Source organism: Botryllus schlosseri, chromosome 10 (assembly GCF_051294905.1).
Source record: "Botryllus schlosseri isolate E-star chromosome 10, Bs_hap1, whole genome shotgun sequence".
Classification (NCBI taxonomy): Eukaryota; Metazoa; Chordata; class Ascidiacea; order Stolidobranchia; family Styelidae; genus Botryllus; species Botryllus schlosseri.
Window position 1 is genome coordinate 1,737,309 of NC_137245.1, and position 21,907 is coordinate 1,759,215.

The following is a 21,907-nucleotide window of genomic DNA, read 5'->3' on the forward strand; positions in this document are numbered from 1 at the left end:
CAAATTTTATCAATACGTGTCCCTAGCTGGTTTGAAATAATACTATCCTGAGCGAGCGTACTTTGTGACGATAACTCACAATATATGAATTGTTTAGCTTTGGATTGTGTGTTACGTTCACTTAAGCATTAGTCGTTATAACAGACTTTCGTCTTCATTTTTGTCTGTCTTTATCTCGCCCTAGATTACTCAAAATTCGATTTTTCCCGCAACTACTCGCTTTTATCAAGTTCGCATGTATGCTTCATACTCGGAGCATAATTGATAGGGTCAAAAATATCTAGTAGCAGCGATAAAGTTGCCCCGGGGTATATAGCGACATATAGTAAATATATCGCTTCACAGAGCATCAAGGAGTACATCCCTGTCGCTATATCTGCGTTGCGTTGCATGAGTTGCGCGTGATATGTTAATAGCTAGGTATTGCATAATATTGCCATTATTTAAAATCATTCATGAAAGTGCTTGTAAGGACAATTAAATTAGATTCAGTAAAAGGAAACGCACTAATCCAAAATAATAGCTTCAGAAATGAGGCAGCTTTTCGCAAGGACAGAGCCGAAATGGCGAATAGAACTGAAAATATTATCAAGCCTATGTCAGAACCCCATTGCCGCTACTATTCCGGCAAGGTTATTACAATTCTAAACAGGATGGCAATGCCCATGCGGAGTCGTTATATATTTCAAGAATTGTAATGTTTCCAAGTGCTCGTGGAGCAGCGAGGCAATACGCTGGCTATTGTGTCGTGCAAATATGTTCAATTTGTGCTACTATGTATCCCTGATCCTATAGTGATGAATTTTACGGCTTAGCGGAGAAACGCCAGATTATGAATAAGACCAGTAGGCTAACTGAAAAGATTACGTCGACTTTTGTCATCGGGCTTCCCAATGCCCATATAAGTCATTAATAAGAAGATCTGCCGTTGCGTAGGCAACAGATATATAATCACCCTAAATTCCTCTCAATAAAATAAAAATAAAATTCTTATATACAATAGAAAAGTACACACATCATTTTTTTTGCGAAATTGATGTGTCGAAAATTGAGTCCTAGGGTTCACGCTTTCGTTTCATGAGATAGATTGCGTCAACGCTAGATTACCAAAACGCGTTCGAACTCTATATTCGCCGTATTCATGTTATTATACCATCGTGTTGCGTTAACGAAAAATGTCGCCACCATTTTGTATTTCGAATATGCGCGTGGGTTAGTGAACGAATATGCCGTGCAGATTTAGCCGTCGTGTTGATATCTGTTTATGCTTATCTGGAATTGTCGTATGCATGTTAACAATACCATCAGGTTGCTTTTAAACACAAAATGGCGCCACCATTTTTTCATGTATGCGAACGTTTGCGGTGAGCTGAAGCATAATATATATATGTGTATGAATATATGTCATGTATGGTACCCACGTAAATAATACACTCAGTTGTAGTATCCAATTCTTGCAAATAAAGAAGGCGTGGATGCGTCTGCTAGTTTCGAATAATTTGTGAATTTATGCCGATGTAAAGCCACCACTCTCGAAATGAAGCCCCAAACGAAGCATCAGATCAGTATCAGACGATATGCAGAAAACCGGACACTGACGGGGAATTGCGTAATGGGTTAGCGTCATAGAGCATTGCAGTGTGATGTTCGGATGTCCCCCTGAAAGCTCTTACCAATATATATTGATTGGATCGGCTGCTTGCCCCAGTTGCAAGGTATACAGAAATAAAGCAGTGTGACAAAATGGGATCGACTGCTTGCCGAAGTTGCGAAGTATACAGAAATGGAGAAGCTTGATGAAATGTGTTGGAATCGCTCCATGAAGCCGGCGAACTAAAGAGCTATTTGGAATCTCGCTACGACAAACCCTTACCAAACCCCGTGTTCTACTGGAATGCCAGATCCCAGAATTGACACAAAAGTACTTGAAGGTCATAAGAAGAAACGTACTCAAACAAGGGGTCGGTGCCTGAACGGATTGCAGTTGCTATCTACATGTGGAAGACTGGGGAACTATTATAAATGAGGTGGTCTGCAAATTGGTCAACTTGAACTATGAGTGTTATTTTTTGTGGCATCTATTGAGATATATATTCCTTATGTATTATGTATGTGGCAGGAAAGGCCATCACAACCATTGTGAAAACAAACCTTGGAGATTTATTTCGATTATAGATCGTGCATGATAATAAATAGGTTAATTTTTATCGACTCGTAATTTCAGTAACCTGTCCTGCACGCCATTTTATATCAAGATGTGCAATGTGCATAGAAATGCCCTATTTGTTATCTGCTTGTCTGCTAATTGGAGTATTTGGTTGTATTAAGCTAATTAATTAATTATTTAATTAATTAATTATGCCCCTGGACCTGGAAAGGTCGCTGCTTATTTCGATCAAGCTGCAACCAATGCTTCAATCAACGTCGTCAAACCCTGGATGTGCAAGTGAAAGAGTGTGGAAAAAGTGAGGTGAAAGTTCAACACTGTGAAATAAGATCGAACCAAAGTGTAGAAAACTTGCATGGCAGTGGCCATGAAGCTACACTATAAACAAATGGAGGCACCACGGACTTTCGGTGTTGAACAACACTTCCGTTGTAACAAACACGAACATTTGCTACACTCCCACTGGCCATTTCAGTGGGTTTGTCCGACCAATGTACCCTACGACCACTATCGTCGAAACCACTCTCTTCGTCTCATTAATCACGTCTGCAATCTCGTTACTGACCACATTGACTTCAATGTACCTCCAACTGGTTTCGACCACAACTACAATCACGACGGCCATTTCATATGACGGGGGAGAGTCTGATGACGGACCCACCACACAAACGCGAGGATCGCGAGAATCGGCACGGAACAATGAAAATACCTCACTCGAAACGTCGCTGTCAAGACGTCCGTACTCCAGAGGATTGAACTGAACCAAACTTGCGCGATGAAAGCTACTCCATTCGGCAACCACGAGAGCAGAAAGCCGGGTAAGAGATATGATTTTCTCGGTTACTGTGGCATTACCACATAACAGTTTACTATTCTTATATACAAATATGTCTAGATGTATCTGGCTACCACGCATGATCCGATACGAAATGTTGTCTACGTGGTCAGGATTGCTACACAAGTAGAAGTAGAATAATATATATATATAATATATTGCAAAACTACTTCAAGTACAAAATGAATGGAGTGGAAAGTATTTAGGTGAATAGTTTCAAGATGGTAATTCCGTATACTTTTAACATGATGTTGCTTTCAAAATTGCAAAATAATTTGACTTGACTTAACTTGACCATTTAAAAATGTGGATTGACTCGTGACTCCAAGGTAACTTGTCGAGTCAACTTCAAGTCATCAAGTAATCGGTCTCGCTTAAGTCGCTGCACTTTTAGCTATACATGTTCTCTACACGCTGATATAAGCTGTTTGGACAGCCAGTCATTCCACGACTGAGCAGCATGATTCTACTGAGACTTCGTCGATATGGCACTGATATAATTGACGGCAAAAAAGTGACAAGAGCGTACGATGACATAGACTAGTATAAAGCAACATAGCCTGTTTCGATTACTAAATAGTCACACTGTTTATACATATATATTACGCGTTGAAAGTCGATGTAGTTTTGAATCGTATCGTATGGCACGTATAGGTGAATCATGCTGTGCATCATATCAATTTTCCTAACTTTCCGAGGTTTCATATTCTATCATCTATTTGGTTTAGGTTTACCGACATATAGTTTAGCAGCTCCACGTATATGTGGGCGATATAGCGCACTATTGAAGATATAATAAACTCAATCATTGTTATTCGATTCAGAATTAATAGAGACCTTTTACTGCAATCATCTTGCAGAATGCAATAACTTGCATCAAGCCCTTTACTTCGAATTTGATATAACTTTGTGAATCGAATTGTTTTGGCTTGACTCGAATCGCCTTTAAAAGTCAAATGACTTCACTTTACTAGCGGCAAAAGGCGCTATGACTCAACATGACTTGAAAGTAGTGACTTTATCCCAACACAGTTACACGCAGGGCAGTATTTTTCTACCATCAATAGTGACTATTTCATCAAATTTATGTGACATGCAGGTAATTGTGATTAGTAATCGCAGTTGATTGTGACAATTGCAACATGTTCAATTGATCGTAATTGCAATCGATTCTTCGATATATCTTACAGGTTTTTCTAAGAACGATTAATTGTCGATTGTAGAACGATATATGACATAAACTGAGTAAGGAATATTACAGTACAATCTTAGGTTATTCATGGCAGAAGCGTCAGATTACGTATCGTAACGAATTATCCGTTGTAGTAGAAATGATTGAAAGGGCCGACGCCATGCCGTATGTCAGTTATTGAAATTCACCGGACAGCACTGCTTCGCAGGAAGAAAATATTAAATGAAGCTATCGGCGCAATGATTCGGGTGCTGGAATCGCTTGATCGCACTGACAAAACTTACTGAGGATTATTGAAAAGTCCCCGTAGCTTTCACATATAAATTGTTCGACTCGAGCTGTATATTAGTTTTAGAGTTCTGTACAACACCATACGTTTAACCAAAGTAGTATAGAACTTCTGGTTTTGAAATGGCATGGTGCAAAAACCATATGCAGTTATACGCACCATTTCCAATTATACATACATACATACTATGTGGTCTCTCTATTACGACACCATGCTTGAAGTCAATTTAAAAGTTGGTATATTATTTCTCTAATTAATGGATAAGCGTCCAACTTCTTGCATTCGGGAATTGAGATATAAATTATAATATATCTAATGAACTGGCAAGAGGCTTGTCGCAGGTGGCCGCTGAGAACCTCCTGGCATTGGGGATATGTGTTTGAACTTTCGCATCGTTCATGGTGACGTAACGTCATAGTGAGCGGGGCTTGAATACTCGACTTGACACCCGAGGCAACATTCGAATCAAATCGTTTAGATACTCGATTTTCCCCAGCGGGAATGATATCAACTCTCTGCTTATAATTTTCAATGGATACGTAATTGTTGATGTTTGGTTATGCTTAATTAAACACGGTGCGAACGTTGCTAATTGGCGAGGAGTAGGTACACCGAGAGATTGGAAATGTTGTAGCCTACTCATCAAATAAAGCATGACGAATTCCATATAGAAGCTTTAAAAAATCGATGGTTGTTGCTTACTGGTATATATCATACCCAAACTCTTCTCTTCCGTTGGCCGTAACCTCTGGCGATATCTAAGTCTATTGTTGGCAATAGGCATACATGTTCATTATTCATGTTCAACTACGAGGAGCATTATTCCTTATGGAAGTATTTAACGTTCAATTTACTCTATTCTTACTTGGCCTATATACATGAAACTAGCACCATTACGCGATTCTTTAACTTAAACATTTTAATCTGCCGCTTTAGCTTATACACATGTTACCGTGGGTCGTAGATATAATGAAAAGTATTAGGGCGGAAATCGTCCGCTATAAAGTGTGGCAATTGATGCATTGTGACGTCGCCAGCAATAATATTAAAAACAAAAATCATTGTAATCGTGATTACTGCTGCATGATTTTGCTGTAAGCGCAGTCGTGTGATTATGCAGTGATCGGAATTAAATCGAATTGAAGTAGCCTAATCAAGCCATGTCTGCTGTCTACTTACTGAAACCAACATGCCGAAAGTTGGTTTTTGCGCTGAAAATTGTTGAGTAGAAGTGGAAGCAGTCTAAAAGGATAATGTCATATCAAATTGTACTGGTCGACAAGACCTAATTAAGTGCCCCGAGAAAAATAAATGCTTTGATACTTACGTCTACTGCCAGCCATAATCAAATTTTATGGACTGCAATTTGTAATAATTTTGTAACGTTCTATTACGGAATTCGCACATGAGAACAGTGCTTAAAACATACTTGCTCTACTGGGCTGAACAACTACCCCTTAAAATGCGACGGCATAGAATAGGGGGTTTATCCCACGTGAGGTCCCTGTGATCAATCGTTCTCTATGAGTCGCCAGTTCCCTTTGCAACCGACATGAGAGTTCACAAGGGACAGGTGACGAAGTTGTTAATGACCCAGCTATACAGATAATAATGAATTGACGTTTGCCGCGTTTCTTGACGGTGAAACAACCGAAGCTAGAAGTAGTACTAGCTACACTACAACTGGTTACGGGTCGGTGGATGCTGCAATTTTATTTAGCGTCGAGTGCGGAAGCCCCACTGACGCCACCGGGACCAAGGAAGTCCCGTCTTCTCGGAATAATTTAGCGCCCAAGGTATAGGATGTTCGGTGACGCTAGTCTCAATCGGGGGAAGTTTGTCACCCCCGAACCCATTCGTGCTTAGCGAGGAAATTCCGCTAGCATTAATCAGGACACGGGTGTATGGAAGGATCCTGACAAAAAACGGCCGACGCATTCGCCACGATAGATACGTGGGAATCGTTTCTGACGACGGCCCTATGGTCGCAGCAGTCGTGCCGCTTACCGAGAAAGTCACTTTGAATGCAGCTGTCGCATCCACATTGAAACTAAATAGTGTGGATGGCGAGGAGTCTGGAGGCAATATGCAAGCCTCTCCAGAACAAAGGGCCCCCGACGACAAAGGTAGTCGCCGGCGTGATGATAGATGCGGGCACGCACCTACTTCAGAGGCAGAAACAGTCGAGCGTGGAAGCCCCATTGACTAAAGGTAACCTCGCCCTCTCTCCATCGACGTCAGAGTTATACGTCAAGGCCCAACCAGGCCAACTCGCGGTCCGATAACTACGTATGAACTGTATGATGGGACCAACTTAGAGTCGAACAGTGCTCTGTGACGATTGAAGGACTCACAAGTACGTGATAATCTTCAATTTCAGTTCTTGTAGGCCTACCTATGAACGGGAATGTAAATATAATGGGAATTACTGTAATATACGACCTAGCTCAAGAATTATGAGTAGAATATTACAAAGTATACATGTTGCAGACTTCGCATTCCTCATGCAATTCAAAAGATGAAATTATTGACGTAGAGGATATACTTGTGGCCACGTATATCATCTGTACTAATAATGTTAACCGTTTGCGACCGGCGGACCAGTATACTGGTCCGCAATTGTTTAACACGGAGGAGTCGTTATTTATTCTAAGATAGCTCGACCTGCATTACTTTCTAAACAGTAACAATCGATTTATATGGATAGTTATTATGAATACGCATACATAAGACCATGTACAACCTATTATATCAATGTATATCCTGCTTGAAATGCAGATTGAACACGCAAAAACGTTTACCGCAAAATTGAATTTGTAATGATGTTCGCGTGAATGAACGCCTGGAATATAAACCATTGTATCTTCCGTTCTAGACGTCATATAACCAATTACAGTTATCTTCTATGACTTGTTGTTGTTCATACTATTCAATGGAAGTCCTTATATCGAAGATTAGCACGTAGAGATGTTTCAGATCGACGTGAAAGAAAGCAATACCTTATTACGTGAAAATCATGGCTGCGTAAGTTCATCCGTCTCGTTGCGGCTTCAAACAGATGTACAATTGCTTCAGGCAATTGCAAATTGTACATATGGTTGGCCATTATCCTGGCATATTCATCAATATCCCTATCACGGGGCTTAGTATTGTATAACAAAGCCGACACCAGCCTTAACACTACACAAATAAGCGTGAGAGTTAGGCTATTTTGGTACCAGAGCCTGTAATAACAACATCATATAGAGGCAGTTATATATCGGTATAGATGGCACACGAAGTTACTGTTGGCTTCTATGACTACTGTTGGTCATACATGGAACACTAGCCGTGTAGAATACAGTTCAAATTGATGTGAAATAAAGCAATAATGTATCACATGAACTGACTTCTCGAGCGTATATGGGCACTGGGCAGTGTCGAATAAGCCAATATGTGTATACTTACGAATCCGTTATGCAGTTGCAAGTTACATATAACAAGCCACTGGGGTTGATACCACTTCCATAGCATGCAGATATATAAAATAGTTACTATGTTATGTAGAATTGGAAGTGAATTGCCTTCCACGAGATTACGCGATTACGTAATCCATTACTCATCGGCGGCGGCCGCGTGATCCGTGGTTATCATGTCTACCTTTCCAAGATCGTAGCGCTGGGCTATGAAGCGCTATAGTAGCGTGTAATGTCTCGTTGGAACGCAGAGATTCATGCAAAACACAATCAGGTGGTCATATACCAAGAGAGGGCCTAAGTATGACGTCAGAAGATATAGAAGAACAAAATTGTATTTTATTTTCAAGAAATCGAGAACATTTTCTCGCACACCGCTATTCCCTCTGGTGTCTGAGCCGTAAGAGTATCTCAGACCGCTAGGCGGCTACTTCAGGTTTACGGCAATATATTGGGCGTCGATTTAAACCATAGGGTTGACATTTTATTGTCTTTTTTGTGGATGCAGTAAAATTTTGGTCAGTAGGCCGGCCGATTAGAAAGAGTTAAGTGTAAAGTGTATTATTGCTCACAAATCTCAAACTGTGAAGTCAGACGTACTCATGCTCTTCACTGGGTTAGCCTATAGTGATGGAATCATGACCTGGTATTTAAGAATCGCCATCTATATACGATAGATAGACACATCGTGGTCAGTATGATGACACGTTGACAGTTGATTTGTCCGTGATTCATTTTAAAATACGCCGTTTGCGCTAAAAAATTACCTTCCGGTACTTTTGAGTAACGTTAAAAGTGGAACTTAAACTGAATTTGCCTGTTTCTCAGTGTTTTCCTTTGGGTGTGAATCCTAATGACAGCATTGTGTTGAAAGAAATCTGCACAATGGCAATAAACGAAGAAAACTGAAACCTCGTAAATAGGAATATGCTGACTCGCTATATCTGCTAGATTTCAATGACTTAGGATAGAACTGCCCTTGTGCGATTATGAAGGGCATCTAATAAAAGTAAAGTAGTAATGAATTAAAATAGAAAAATCCCGCGTGACATTCTCTGAAACATTCCAATGACGTAGGATGGAACTGCCCGCAGGCTGTAGTGATTAACATAACATGAATTTCAGGAATTCAAATAGGGTACGCTATTATGTCAATTATCTTAAAAAGCATATAATTTGAGGGGATTCAATACTTCCTGATGTTATCATAATCTATACATATTTACGTCAAATTATAAATAATCGTCATGATATCAGTACATGTTTCACCTGTACCGTTAAAGTTGGGCGTTTGGTTCATGAGTTCCGATTGTTTTATCTGCATTTCAATTATACAGTATGGGATGTAGGTCGTGTTCGAATGATTTATACATATTAGGTTATTAGAGAGTCCATGTTAGGAAAGCAGATAAAATATGAAAAATGAAGGAAATTTAGAAAGGAAATCTTTCCTGTATAGTGAATAATTCAAGATGTGCCACAATGAAACAATTTTCCATGTCGTCGTTAATCGTATGTTTGCATATGTTTAATGGTTATATGATAGTCCTTTAACCGTTACTGTGACATATAATTTTCGAAGTAAATTGAAATTGGTCATTTTGTTGGAGTCGGGGTAGGAGTCGGAGACGGAGCCGGAGTCGGTCCATTGAAAATGTGTAGAGTCTGAGTCGAAGTTGGAGTCGGTGCTGAAATTTACCGACTCCACATGTCTGGTTGGTAGTCAAGTAGAAGTACACCATTAATTGCCATTGTATTACAAATAGGATCAGCGATTTCCGAGACATGTCTGCACTAATTCCACACTCTAAATATTTTCCAATGAGAACGCGATACGACTTTGCCACCAATGTGGAAATATGGCGCTAGTGTTGTCTCGTGCGATGGAGGTATATTATGAACATTTGGAAAATACCAAAGTCATTAGTTTCCAAACTTAGATTTTGTTAAGACTTCGCATGTTTTAGATGCAGATCGACGGCGGCTACTAAAGAAATTGCAAAGTGTATAATCACGACTAACACAAAATTGCTGATGACACTGCATATTGGTGGAATTGACGAAAACTGTGGCGGTCGGTGGAACAGCTTGTTGCAAGACACGCTGGTATAGTGCTCGATTCGAAGTCGATGCTACAGTTCCTATTGTACGCACTAGCGGACTGGCCAATGCAATCTATTGCAATCCTGATCACGCACGCAGATCCTTTAGACTTTTTTAATAACACAGCTCAGCTAAACAGTAGTAAGTTGTGGTCAGAAACTCGCAAATATACCGGGATCAACTCATACCGCAATACATTAACAAATATAGGAAGAACGAAGTGAAATGAATCCAATTGTGTATTTACGACTCTGCGACTGAAGCGAGAGCACGCCCGCTACGCAAAGCATGTGCTTCGCATACTGCTTTGTAATCAAGATTAAGGTTGTGGGAATTGGGGTATATATGAGTAAGTATATTGCCCGAATAACTTGCAATTAGAAGTGAAAGTAGCTAAAAAGCAGATCCACTTGAGTAAGTAAATAGTCATAGTGAGTAGTAAGGACCGGGCTGTAGGATACATCAGGTTAAAAGCCCTGGTCATATCATTTTCTAGTGGTAAAGTAGCTCGATTCAAAACTAACAATAATTTCACAACGTTTGTCTCTCCAGGGCTCGACAAATTGCATGAAATGACAAAGGACGGAAATATGGAATTGGAAATCAGCATGATGACAAAAGACGAAACTCAGTGGGTTGCTAAATACAGGCAAGCTTGATTCGATGCGTCCATACATAGAGAAAATATGAAATATGGATTGATGGAATGAAAGCCGAGGATGGCGATACCAGTAACATCCGTCTCCTTCGTTAACATTCAGCAATTTCAGCATCGGATCCGGTTCCGACAAGTACAGACTGCACGCATCTGGATACTCCGGGAATACACCCCAAGATAGTCTCAGATGGCACAACGATCGACAATTCACAACCAAAGACGCGGATCACGATGGTAGGTCAATGCGCTTCTCTCTATACAAATGAGGCTGGTGGTATGGCGGCTATTGTGGCGACAGCAATCTGAATGGAAACTCCAACGAAACAGGCAGGACAGGAATTTGGTGGGGGTCTTACTAGTATGATCGCACCCACCTGTGCTTCTCGGAAATGAAGATGCGAAAGAAATTGTGAAAATACTAGGGATGGTGTGAACGTGAGGTTCACGTTCGCGTTCTGTGTGTGAACCTCAGAAAATTAGAGGTTCACGTTCACAAACGAACCTTGGTAGGTTCTGCACTGTGAACCTTTTTCATATATTACAAATTTCACTTCATTATAACAGCTTTGGTTGAAATTTATTACATTTCAACTGCGGCCACTATATGCATTGCGTTCGCAGCATAAAAAATTCAACACTAAACGAGCATGCACCTTGACAATCTCACAAAATTTTCTTACTTTGTTACTAAGCTTTGATCGAATATTTAGTGACTCTCTACTGCAGTGGTTCTCAACCTTTTTTTGACGCGCCCCCCTTTTTGATAGTGAAAAATTTCGCGCCCCCCCCCCCCCTTATCGTCATTCGTGCCCCCCTTATCGTCATATCACAAAATCCAACTGGGATGCTAGCAACCCCAACAGATTGTTTGGTGGTATGGTCGGTTATGAATGTTGATGAGAGAATAAAAAATATGAAATTGGGCCTATATAAAGAGAAACACGCCTGCATTGGAGGCAAATCGCGCAGAGCGCGAGAAATTTTTTCAGATGACCGCTTCTTCGCGCCCCCTTCAGATGTTTCACGCCCCCCAGGTTGAGAACCCCTGCTCTACTGTGAGATTGACCCGCAATCACACAACATCAAGAGCGAAATACACTACATGTAGGTTGTCTGATGTAAAAAATCTGGCAGGCGTACGCGGTCAATCTTGATTTCATGTTTATTGTATCGTAAAAACCAAATCCGTGTGATCGGGGTATTGGCTACTGCTGTTTAACTTAATGGGGTATCGGTAGGAAGTATAGAAACCCGTTTTACACCCAGATCAATATCAATGTAGCAATACTCGGACGCGGAATACATTGTCCAGTCTGGCCTAGACCGGTAAGGCGTAAGCTTACATTCCCTTGCAAGTCCTCGTCGAAATTGTTGGCAAAGCGACAGAAGAATTGATTTTATGGGATTATTGTATCATTTGATTGACCCAGTTGATACATTTGGCGGCATTTAAAACGTCAATATGTACTTCAGCATTGTGGCCCGAGTCGTTGCTAGGTATCGTGTAGGCCTACTCGTACAAATAGGCTATCACTCCACTAAAATGTAGGGTTGGAATTAGCAACATGACGTCACGTGACGTCACGAGGTTCGCGTTCGCGTTCACACAGAACCTTCTAAAAAGGTTCGCGTTCACACGAACCTGAACCTTTCGGAGGTTCACACCATCCCTAGAAAATACCCTTGAAATTTCATGCTGATGGCGTCATATTTTGTGATACGATTGTTGATATACAATGTTCTTTCCAATTCTCTACTAGTTGCTGACGATTACCCCTGACGAGTGTCAGCCGAAAATATTCGGGTTCATTTCAATATCAATATACTATTCAATTGTATATTGAAGTTCTGTACCTCCAAGAACCTCTTGAAATAAACGGAGAAAAACATGAAATTAACTTTTCGGACCGAATCTTTAGCAACCACAAGCGTTGCAAGTTTAGATTTAGACGGTATATTCTATTCTTTCATTATTGCGTGATGAACTGTGAGTATATAAACTGGTTTTCGCATGCTTTTGCGCTACGACGCTATGACGAGTATATGAATAAACTGTATTGAGTGTAGATTGACTACAGCAGTGGCCACAGGCCAAGTTACCAATACAAGTCAAGTGCAGCGCAACCCAACCTATAAATTTTGTTTAGTTACCATTGCACTCCAGGCATAGCAAGTCCGTCAACCTGTTGCAACACCCTGAATACTATATATCAGGGATGGCCAACCTTTTCAGCCAAAGGGCCACATTTGATTGACCAACTATATTGCACGGGCCACTAGCCGCGCCAAGCGCGAAAATTTTTCGAAGTTCATAGGTTAATAATATTGTAACTTTACTATATTGCGGGACTGTTGCATATCGCTGGGCTCAGTTTACAAGGAATGGACTATTCGGCGCCTGGACATAGCGATATCGAAAGCTTCGAGCAACATGCATCAATCATTTTGTGCCTAGGTTTCACAGTCGACGGTCTTTCTGCGAGCGCAAACGCAAGGTCGCATATGTTGAACGACACTTTGTCTCGTAATCGCGAACATGGTTAGACTCAATCTGATACATTAGGCGTTTTTTCATTTTCACAAAGGGATAACAATATTAAAAGCAAGAAATCGAGTGACAACATGTTCCGCGAAGCGTGTATAAAATTTTTACTTATGAAAAATCTATCGCAAAGTATTCTGCTTTATTGTAGTGTGCGAAGATCTATCAAAATGTGACAGGCTCGTGGATCTGCCAATGCGTCGGAATTGATATTTTAGTGTTCAAATCGCAAGTGTTGCGGCCAGACTAATCAAATTTTTTGTTGGCCTTGCAAGTACATAATCTGTACAATCCATTTTTGATTATATTAATAATTTCGGAAATTACCTCGCGGGCCAATCAAAACCTTCTCGTGGGCCAAATCCTAATCCAGAACTTTTGTTTATTCAAGTTCATGTCCAATCCTAATCCGATTCCAACTTGAAATTCAGAAAAAAACGCAAATTTATGCAAGGATGGAATTGGAAATTTTTCCTTCACGGCCTGAAATTCTCTTGATTTAGGATAACTAGGCATAGGGCTGCACCCCTGCACCTCTCTTGCTCATTGGCACCGAGTGTATCATAGTGTAGTACATCATAAGTACATTAATCCGACCAAAGTCCAAATCAGACAAAATTTCACAATTCCTGTTTTTTCAAATCCTAATCCTAATCCATGCTCATCTCTGCAACCTACCACAGAAAAGCACCGTTAAACACCGTTATTGCTCCTTTCTCGACGAAGTACACCGACACGAATGCAACAAGTTCCCTAGTTTCAACCTTGGAGTCAGAATTTCCACATTCGATTCAGTGAGTCCAAACTAAATCATCAAGTTGGTGTTGGTTCCAGATGTGGTTCTGGATTTATATCTATATAAGAGATGTTGAGGTAGTCATCAGAGTATTCTTCTGTATCGCCCTGTATAGTATTCTGGAGATTTTTGTGGCTGATAGTTTAGGCAGTGAAAACTTGCTACAATACGGAACAGGTGCTTAAGACGAGATGACATGAAAGGATATGCAATGTCAAGTCCTTTTTTAGTTATTCAGAATCTTTGAGTGTCGCACATACAGAAATTACAGTCATCTATAAGGTTTCGAAATTCCCTTCAGATTCTTTAATAGCAAATGACATAGAATGCCGATCTCCCCTTGGCCATCCATCCATATTTCATCGGTATTTTTCGCAGATTACATGAAATGCCAAGTTTTATCATTGTCTTCAATTTTCACGCCAAAGTAAAGTTGATAAGTATAAAAAACCTTGGTTTTATTTATATATTGTTCTTAACTGGTCAAACCGATATACAGACCACAGATATAGCAAAAAGAGCCAGCAGGCAGATTACATTTGTGATGTTGACATTAATGATGAGATTATATTCAATAGATCCACAGTCAGTGCATTGACAGAACAAAACGAAAAGGAATTTGAGATTGCTTTCTGTGGCTAATACTGACTGAGACTGAGAAGATGATTGTTACAAACAACCAACTATTATGAATGGAATGCTGGATCAATGTGACGCCACAGGTTATAGGAAAGTCAATAAAGGAGCTCAAATACATGGTGCGGGAAGTTTAAAAAGCTTAAAATGACATTTTTAAACGACACTTGAGGCAAAAAATGCTGGAAACATATTTTATCAAGGAATATGGTATAGGAAAGAACAAAAAATCGGCTCAACTAATTTTATGTTTATGTGGCAGCTACATTATCATCAAAATTGCGATTGCTTCAGCGCTAATTACCACCGTTGCGCCCCCTTTGGCTATGTTACTCCTTGAGTACGCATGATGTGTAGCCTAGATTGCTTTTTAGCTTAGTAGATATCGCGCAGCGGCTACATAGATTGAATTATGACAATCTCTACTGTTTGCTGCTGTTGCAATTCAGAATAGCACGTACCTAGCTATTTTAACAGTAGACATGGAACAAGTGTACAGTAGTAAGTATTATTGTACGAGCGTTAAATTTAGGCGTACGCAGGATAACATTATAACAATTTTAAAATTGCCGTATTGAAGACTGTGTGTTTCGATACTTTGGCAGCTCAAAGTGCTGAAAAGGCTCATAATCATTTCTCATTCTAGGCCGAAGTTTTGATAATAGTCACGTTATTCTTGAACCGTTTTAGTATGCTGAACATACACCGAAATCTACGGTCATTGGTCAGTCGATCCGCCGATCACTTTTACATGATTCATCAGCTTATAGCACGTCCCTAACGTACTCTGAATACATCGAAATCTACCGCCATAGGCAGGCCGTGTTATTTTTGGCATATGTCAAACATACCAAAAATGAGTCATTTTTCAGTTTTTATTTTTGGCAATTTTGGCATTCCCATGAATTCATGTTTATAGACTTGAAGTAACCACATAAAACGCTTAAGTTTGGTGCAGTATCCACACTGTACCATCAAACAGCAAGATTTAAATCCGAAAAGAAAACCATGTTGGAGACCAATTCACCCAATATAAAACCGAGTGCTTCTACAATAGCTCTTCTCAATAGTCGATTCACTGTGCGTGCAAAGTTATCGGCATTCGCACAGGTCAGTGGTCACAATATTTATGACAATAATTCAGAAGGGTTTCTGTAATGTTGGGATCGCAGCCTTCACTACCTAGCCAATGGTAAAAATCATGAGTCACCTAAATAATTAATCGATATTATCTGAAAAATTATCAACGCGGCATTAAAAAAATTGGAAAGGACTGATTTAATATATGTATGTAATGTACGCATAAATCTTTTGCACAATATACTATTGGAAAACATGACACAGTCTATCAGTTATTGAACAATGAACATGCAAACAGTTTTCAGTTGCAAGTGAAAGGTGAATGGTATATTAGGTATATGCACAATGAGCGAATTACAGTGTTGGTCGCGCGTGGCGACTACATGATGTAACAAAATGCATGAGCAATGAGCATTGACAACAGGAGAAGGCCTAGTAACAATCAATAAGTCAATCAGTTGATTAATATTTCATCATTTCAAAACACCACAAAACTGCGATACAATGAAAAGATGGGAAGGTGTCGAAACAACTATGAGTAGTAAATTTAGAAGTTGGGGCCCTCTATCACAGATTCCGAAGTATACTGATTGCTACTTTTGCGTACACAGATCATCTACTTCTTAATAGCTTAATATCATGTACTTCCTAATCGCTGGATATCATTATCATCGATTTCGTAATCGCTGGATTTATCAAATCACAATTGGCTGTTAATCCAGATTCAATCACTGGACTTTTGACCTTTTCATTCACCTTTCATGGACCCCTAGGATATAGTAGCCTGCCGACCCAGACGGATTACGGACCCAAATTCAAGAATTCTACTTTACACACTTGTTTTGTCGCTTCATACAAACTACTGACAGTTCTTTTTGACATTTGTATAAAAATATTCATATATTCTATATTTTCAAAAAGCCTTATATCTGGCATTTTCAAAATTTTATTTTTGGCAGTTTTGGCATTTGGTTCCCGAAATGCCAAAAATAACACCGCCTGGCCATTGGTCAGTCGACAACCCGATAACAGTTTATTCGATTCATCAGCTTGTAGCAGAATCCACTTTTATCTCAATTATTGTGAGGCTGTACACAGTTTTTACGGGTTCCGATAAGGAGCCTAGATAAATCTTTAACACTTTGGGATTTTGGAGTATATACCTCGATCGGACCAAACTTAGCGGTGGAAGATATGACTACGTTACTCGCCGTCTAAGAGTCGCATATCTTAAACAGCAGTATAATTTAATTTGTGTTTAACATAGAGATATACATGCGGAATTTCATTACCTCGCGTATTAACAACAGTTAGTGAAACACAACCTTAAAATTACGGTCATGCTATAATGGTAGTTTATTTATATGCTTGGATGTAGCGTTGCATTGAAAACAAGCGGTGATTTAAAACACTTTGTTTATGCCTTTTAATTTTTTTTCCAAACGTACAATCGTAGGATAATTGTGTAAATGTTTTCTAAAAACCTGTAGAATGAGTCCATGGACCATTTTCATCCAATAGTCGACTTATATCCTACGCTACGATATGGATTGCATTGAACCCTGGAAATCGTCGTCGATTCGCAAGTTATAGAACATAGATATAGATCATTGGTGCAGAATGGGTGTTCTGATGATGATGACCGCCGACCATTAAAATGCTGCATATCGATGTTGTCCCGGTTGAAGATATTTTTGGTCTGTTTATGAGTGGTCGGAAGCTCTTTTCGTCGAAGGAGTCATATTCACCCTATGTTTTCAATTGTCAATATCAATACAGTATGACGTCACAATCAAAGATTCATAGCGGCATTGCCGAAAAAACATGTTTTAAACATGTTCGTTTAAATTGATTTTTGTTTTGAATGCATCCCTACATACATATCTTGTTCAACCGTTTTATTGGTTTCAAGCGAATTAGGCCGAAGCGAACTTAATGTCATTTCTGTAGCATCGTGTCATAAGAAAGTATAAAATACGTGTTCGTGCTCTGGAAACAGGCGACTTCGAATTTTCAAGGGCGAGAGTTTAAAAGGTAGCTTCCCAGCGACGGAGGCGAACGTAATAATTAGCAGATACGTTTATGTGACAATGCCTTAGGTTAGGGTATGGCCATACATTAGAGATGCTGCAAAATTGAGTAACATATTTTAGTAATGAACATTACACGTACGTCCATCACATTTAAACCTACTGGGAAAGATTACGATTATTGTTCATGACTTCCTCTTCAAGTGATGTGAATGTTCACTATTTTACTGAGACCGATAGCTTCTACGTATAATCCGGTAGGTCTTTACGACTTGATGATGTACACGACCATATCACAAATTAGGTAATACCTAATCACTCATGTGTCCAAATTTGAAGGTTTCCGGACGTCCTGGAAGTGTTATCCGTGAGATGCATGCATCATTCATTACTGTTAGTTTAATTACAATTTTATGATTTCCGTAACAGCACTGGTGCGATTTTCATATCATTTTGATATTCTGAGTTAGATTGAAAAACGACGGCTATAGGAATTCTTCATGTCGACAAATCGTAAAATAGCGAAACAACCACAATGCCGTAGCCGCTCAAATCAAGATTCCCGTGAGAATTGCGGTGAAGAATTTAGTGCCGGTTCTGATCAGAAGACGCGTATTTTGGAGGGAGTCAGCAAACAAGTCCGTGACGCGGGCGGAAGCAAATGTCGTACGACGCCGGAGTCAAGACGCCAGTCAGCAAGACACAGCGACTTCCAACAACATCGGTGCGATATATGCGACAAAGAATTTCGTTGGAAGTATAGTTTGTGGAGAAACAGGTTGATTCATTTCAATGTCAAGAAACATTCCTGCGATGTATGTGGGAGAGAGTTCCGTCTACTGAGCAAATTAAAATCACATTTGGAAATCCACAATGATTACAAACAGTATCGCTGCAACATATGCAATAAACATTTTCGTCAGAAAAATGGTTTAACATCGCATCAGCTTATTCATTCCGGTGTCAAAAAAGAAGTTTGCAAAGTCTGCGGGATGAAATTCAGTACCAAGTCGGCTTTGAAAGCGCACTTGAATTGCCACTGTGTAATCAAGCAACATCGGTGCGATATATGCGACATGGACTTTCTTTCCCAAGATAATTTAAAAGCACACGGGTCGATTCATTTCGATGTCGCAAAACATTCCTGCGATGTATGTGCGAGAGAATTCCGTCGAATGTGCGATTTAACATCGCATTTGGATACCCACCACGATTACAAACAGTATCGATGCAACATATGCAATAAACGGTTTCGTCAGAAAAAGAGTTTAGCATTGCATCAGCTTATTCATTCCGGTATCAAAGAACAAGTTTGCGATATCTGCGGGATGGAATTCAGTACCAAATCATCTTTAAGATCGCACGTGAGTGTCCACAGTGTAATCAAGCAATATCGTTGCGATATATGCAACGAAGAATGTTGCAATCAAATGGCTTTAAAACAGCACTTGCTAAGTCATTTCGGTGTCAAAAACCATAAATGTGATTTATGTGGGAAGGATTTTTGTACAAAGGCCGTATTGCAGCAGCATATGGATATCCACTTCGGAGTAAAACGACATCGATGCGAAATATGCGACAAGGAATTTCGTCAGATAGCTAGCTTGAAGCAACATTTGGAAGCTCATTTTGGCGTGAAGAAATTTTCTTGCGAAATTTGTGGACGTAACTTCGGCAGCAGTTCAGACACGACCAGACACATGAAAATTCATAACCCACTGAAAGAATATCGATGCGGTAAACGCGGGATGGAGTTCCGAAGAAATGATGGATTGAAATCGCACATGAATGTCCACGATGACCTTCAACAGCATTAAAAGAGTGCTTCAGTCACCGCGAATGATTTGAACAGAAACAAGAACAAGGAACGCCGACAACTGTTGTTGTTGTTGTTGTTGTTGTTTATGAAACAAAAAGATTTGGCGCTTATCGCCTAACGGCCTTTTGCACCACGGTCAAAGACATACAGACGATACGAGAAGGTAGTATGGAATAATGACGCATATCAGAATGGAGTAATATCAACGGCGACAGCTGGGTTTGTAACTCTGCGTGGAACAATGAATTTGCTGTATAAATGGAAAACCTATCCGTCATATTTGTCGAAGAACAGTTGTCGTATCGAAGCGTAGAAGCTTAAAACGATTCCACAAAAGTTTCTTCTGGGTTACCTGCCGCCTGATCTTAGAAAAAGCGTTGCTAGCTAGTAGCTAGGTGTCAAGCTCAAATCCATAGTTCGAGACATTGTTAAAATTGCCGACGACGTTACAGACGCATTGGAATATCGCTATATAAATCCAAGAAATTTGCTAGAGAAGGTGTGATTTCAATAATACTTTATTATACTGTGCGAATATTCGCTGTTTCCGGAACATAGCAGCAATGACAACATCACCTGACAAATTTCGAAGCTATGAAGTCTGAGTCAACCGTGACCAGAAGAGTAGCAGCAATGTAAGTCGATCTGTTATCGCAAGTTCTGAAGTGCGCTGCCGCGTAGACTACTTCAACCTAACATTGGACGAATTCACCGACTCCACAGACATTGCATAGCTAATTTTCTGGGGGCATTTGCGGTCTTTTGCTGGTAAAATGCGGACCGTTATACATGGGAAGTTGAGAACCCCTGTCCTACTGCATATTCCGTACATATTCGACCAATATAGGCTATCTATCTAAGGCAGGGTGGGCAAACTTTTCAGCTCGCGGGCTGCATTCCACATCTGAATCCATTTGCGGACCTCATTATAGCAGGCTATATTCGGAAATATAAGCCAACTTTTGTTTGATTATATAGACTAGAGGGTTACCATAAGAGGATTTGTTATCTTTTTGACATTTTTGAAACTGTCCTCGGAGGACTCCCAAATGTCCTCTTTTTTGAGATTTTGTCCTCTTTTTGAGAATTTCGTGGACATATATAGCAAATAGACTTAGATGCAGTAAGTCAGCACTGAGGCACTTAACTAACGCTCCGGCGGGTATTTTGGGAGCTGGGCTGGAAAGTTGACCCTTTTATTACTCCACCGACCACGAAGTGAGAAAAATTTACCATTTTGTCAGGATTTTCCTCAGGTTTTACAAGTCTGAAAATTTTGAAAAAGTGTCCTCTTTTCAGATTTCCAAAATACGGCAACCCTATTATTTAGTATCCAAGTAGAGATTGAGATAATACATAGATATGGAATATAACAATTCAAACATTGATTTGATGATAATAAACGCAGATGCGTCAGAAACATTAGCGAGATTTTATAAGCAGGTCATCTTCTATTAATTCGTCAAAATTAGGGATGGAATTCGGTTGTACCGATTCTTAAGACAGGATGGAAATTTGAATATGTGTGCAGTGATCGGCTAATAGATATGCTGATTTTGCGTTTGGTTAAGCATCAGAGCGCGCAATACTGACAAATTTCATAAACAGCATGTTACCTTTAGATTCGTTTTAGCAAAAGGCTTACTGTGTTAAACTGGCCTTCGTCACGTTTTTTGTGAGAACGATATCAACATAATTTACTGTTGTCTCAAACATTTTATTAACTCAGTTGTATATTTTGCACCTCATAATTTGATAATAACTAGGATGTTCGGATTGAAGTGATGTTTCAAATTGCAACAACGAATTCATCACAATAATGTCATATTGTGACAAGTAATACTTATATGCGTTACCTTCAACGCCGACACAGAAGTAGGCTACCTATCAGTTGATTCTTTATTGATTGCAAAGCATTCGTCTTACACTTTTCGCTTTTTGCATTGATTTGAAGTTACGAACAATTTGCACCTAACTGCGTATATAGGGGACGAATCCACCTACCGATGTGGTTATTCCAAGTACACAACACTGAAAGTCGGAGTTGTAACCCAAAATCACGATTGTTATCCGAACCAATAGATTTCCGTTTTGCGTTTCTTGGACGTTTATAGCAACCGAAATGTTTCAAAATGCGTAAGTCCTTACCCGAGATCTGGCTACTGCCCCAACAATAAAATTAAAAAAATATATTAATGGTTATAACTAACTCGATATCATGATGAAATATATTGGGAAAAAGTTTAACGAAGTCTCTCTAGTAATAAGATTTGTGCAGTGACTTTTTTTCAATATTTCTATTACA

The 21,907-nt window shown here is 39.7% G+C and overlaps 1 protein-coding gene and 1 long non-coding RNA gene across 2 annotated transcripts in view; both read left to right on the forward strand.

Annotated features, from left to right (window-relative positions):
- LOC145447848 (uncharacterized) overlaps window positions 1-21,907 on the forward strand; it is a 272,584-nt gene that overhangs the window by 180,907 nt on the left and 69,770 nt on the right. The window lies entirely within an intron of this gene.
- LOC145447817 (uncharacterized) lies at window positions 2,334-20,736 on the forward strand. The gene is made up of 2 exons (XM_080326093.1): window positions 2,334-2,985; window positions 10,594-20,736. The coding sequence occupies exon 2, from the start codon at window positions 18,284-18,286 to the stop codon at window positions 19,598-19,600; it is 1,317 nt and encodes a 438-aa protein (XP_080182219.1). The 5' UTR covers window positions 2,334-2,985; window positions 10,594-18,283; the 3' UTR covers window positions 19,601-20,736.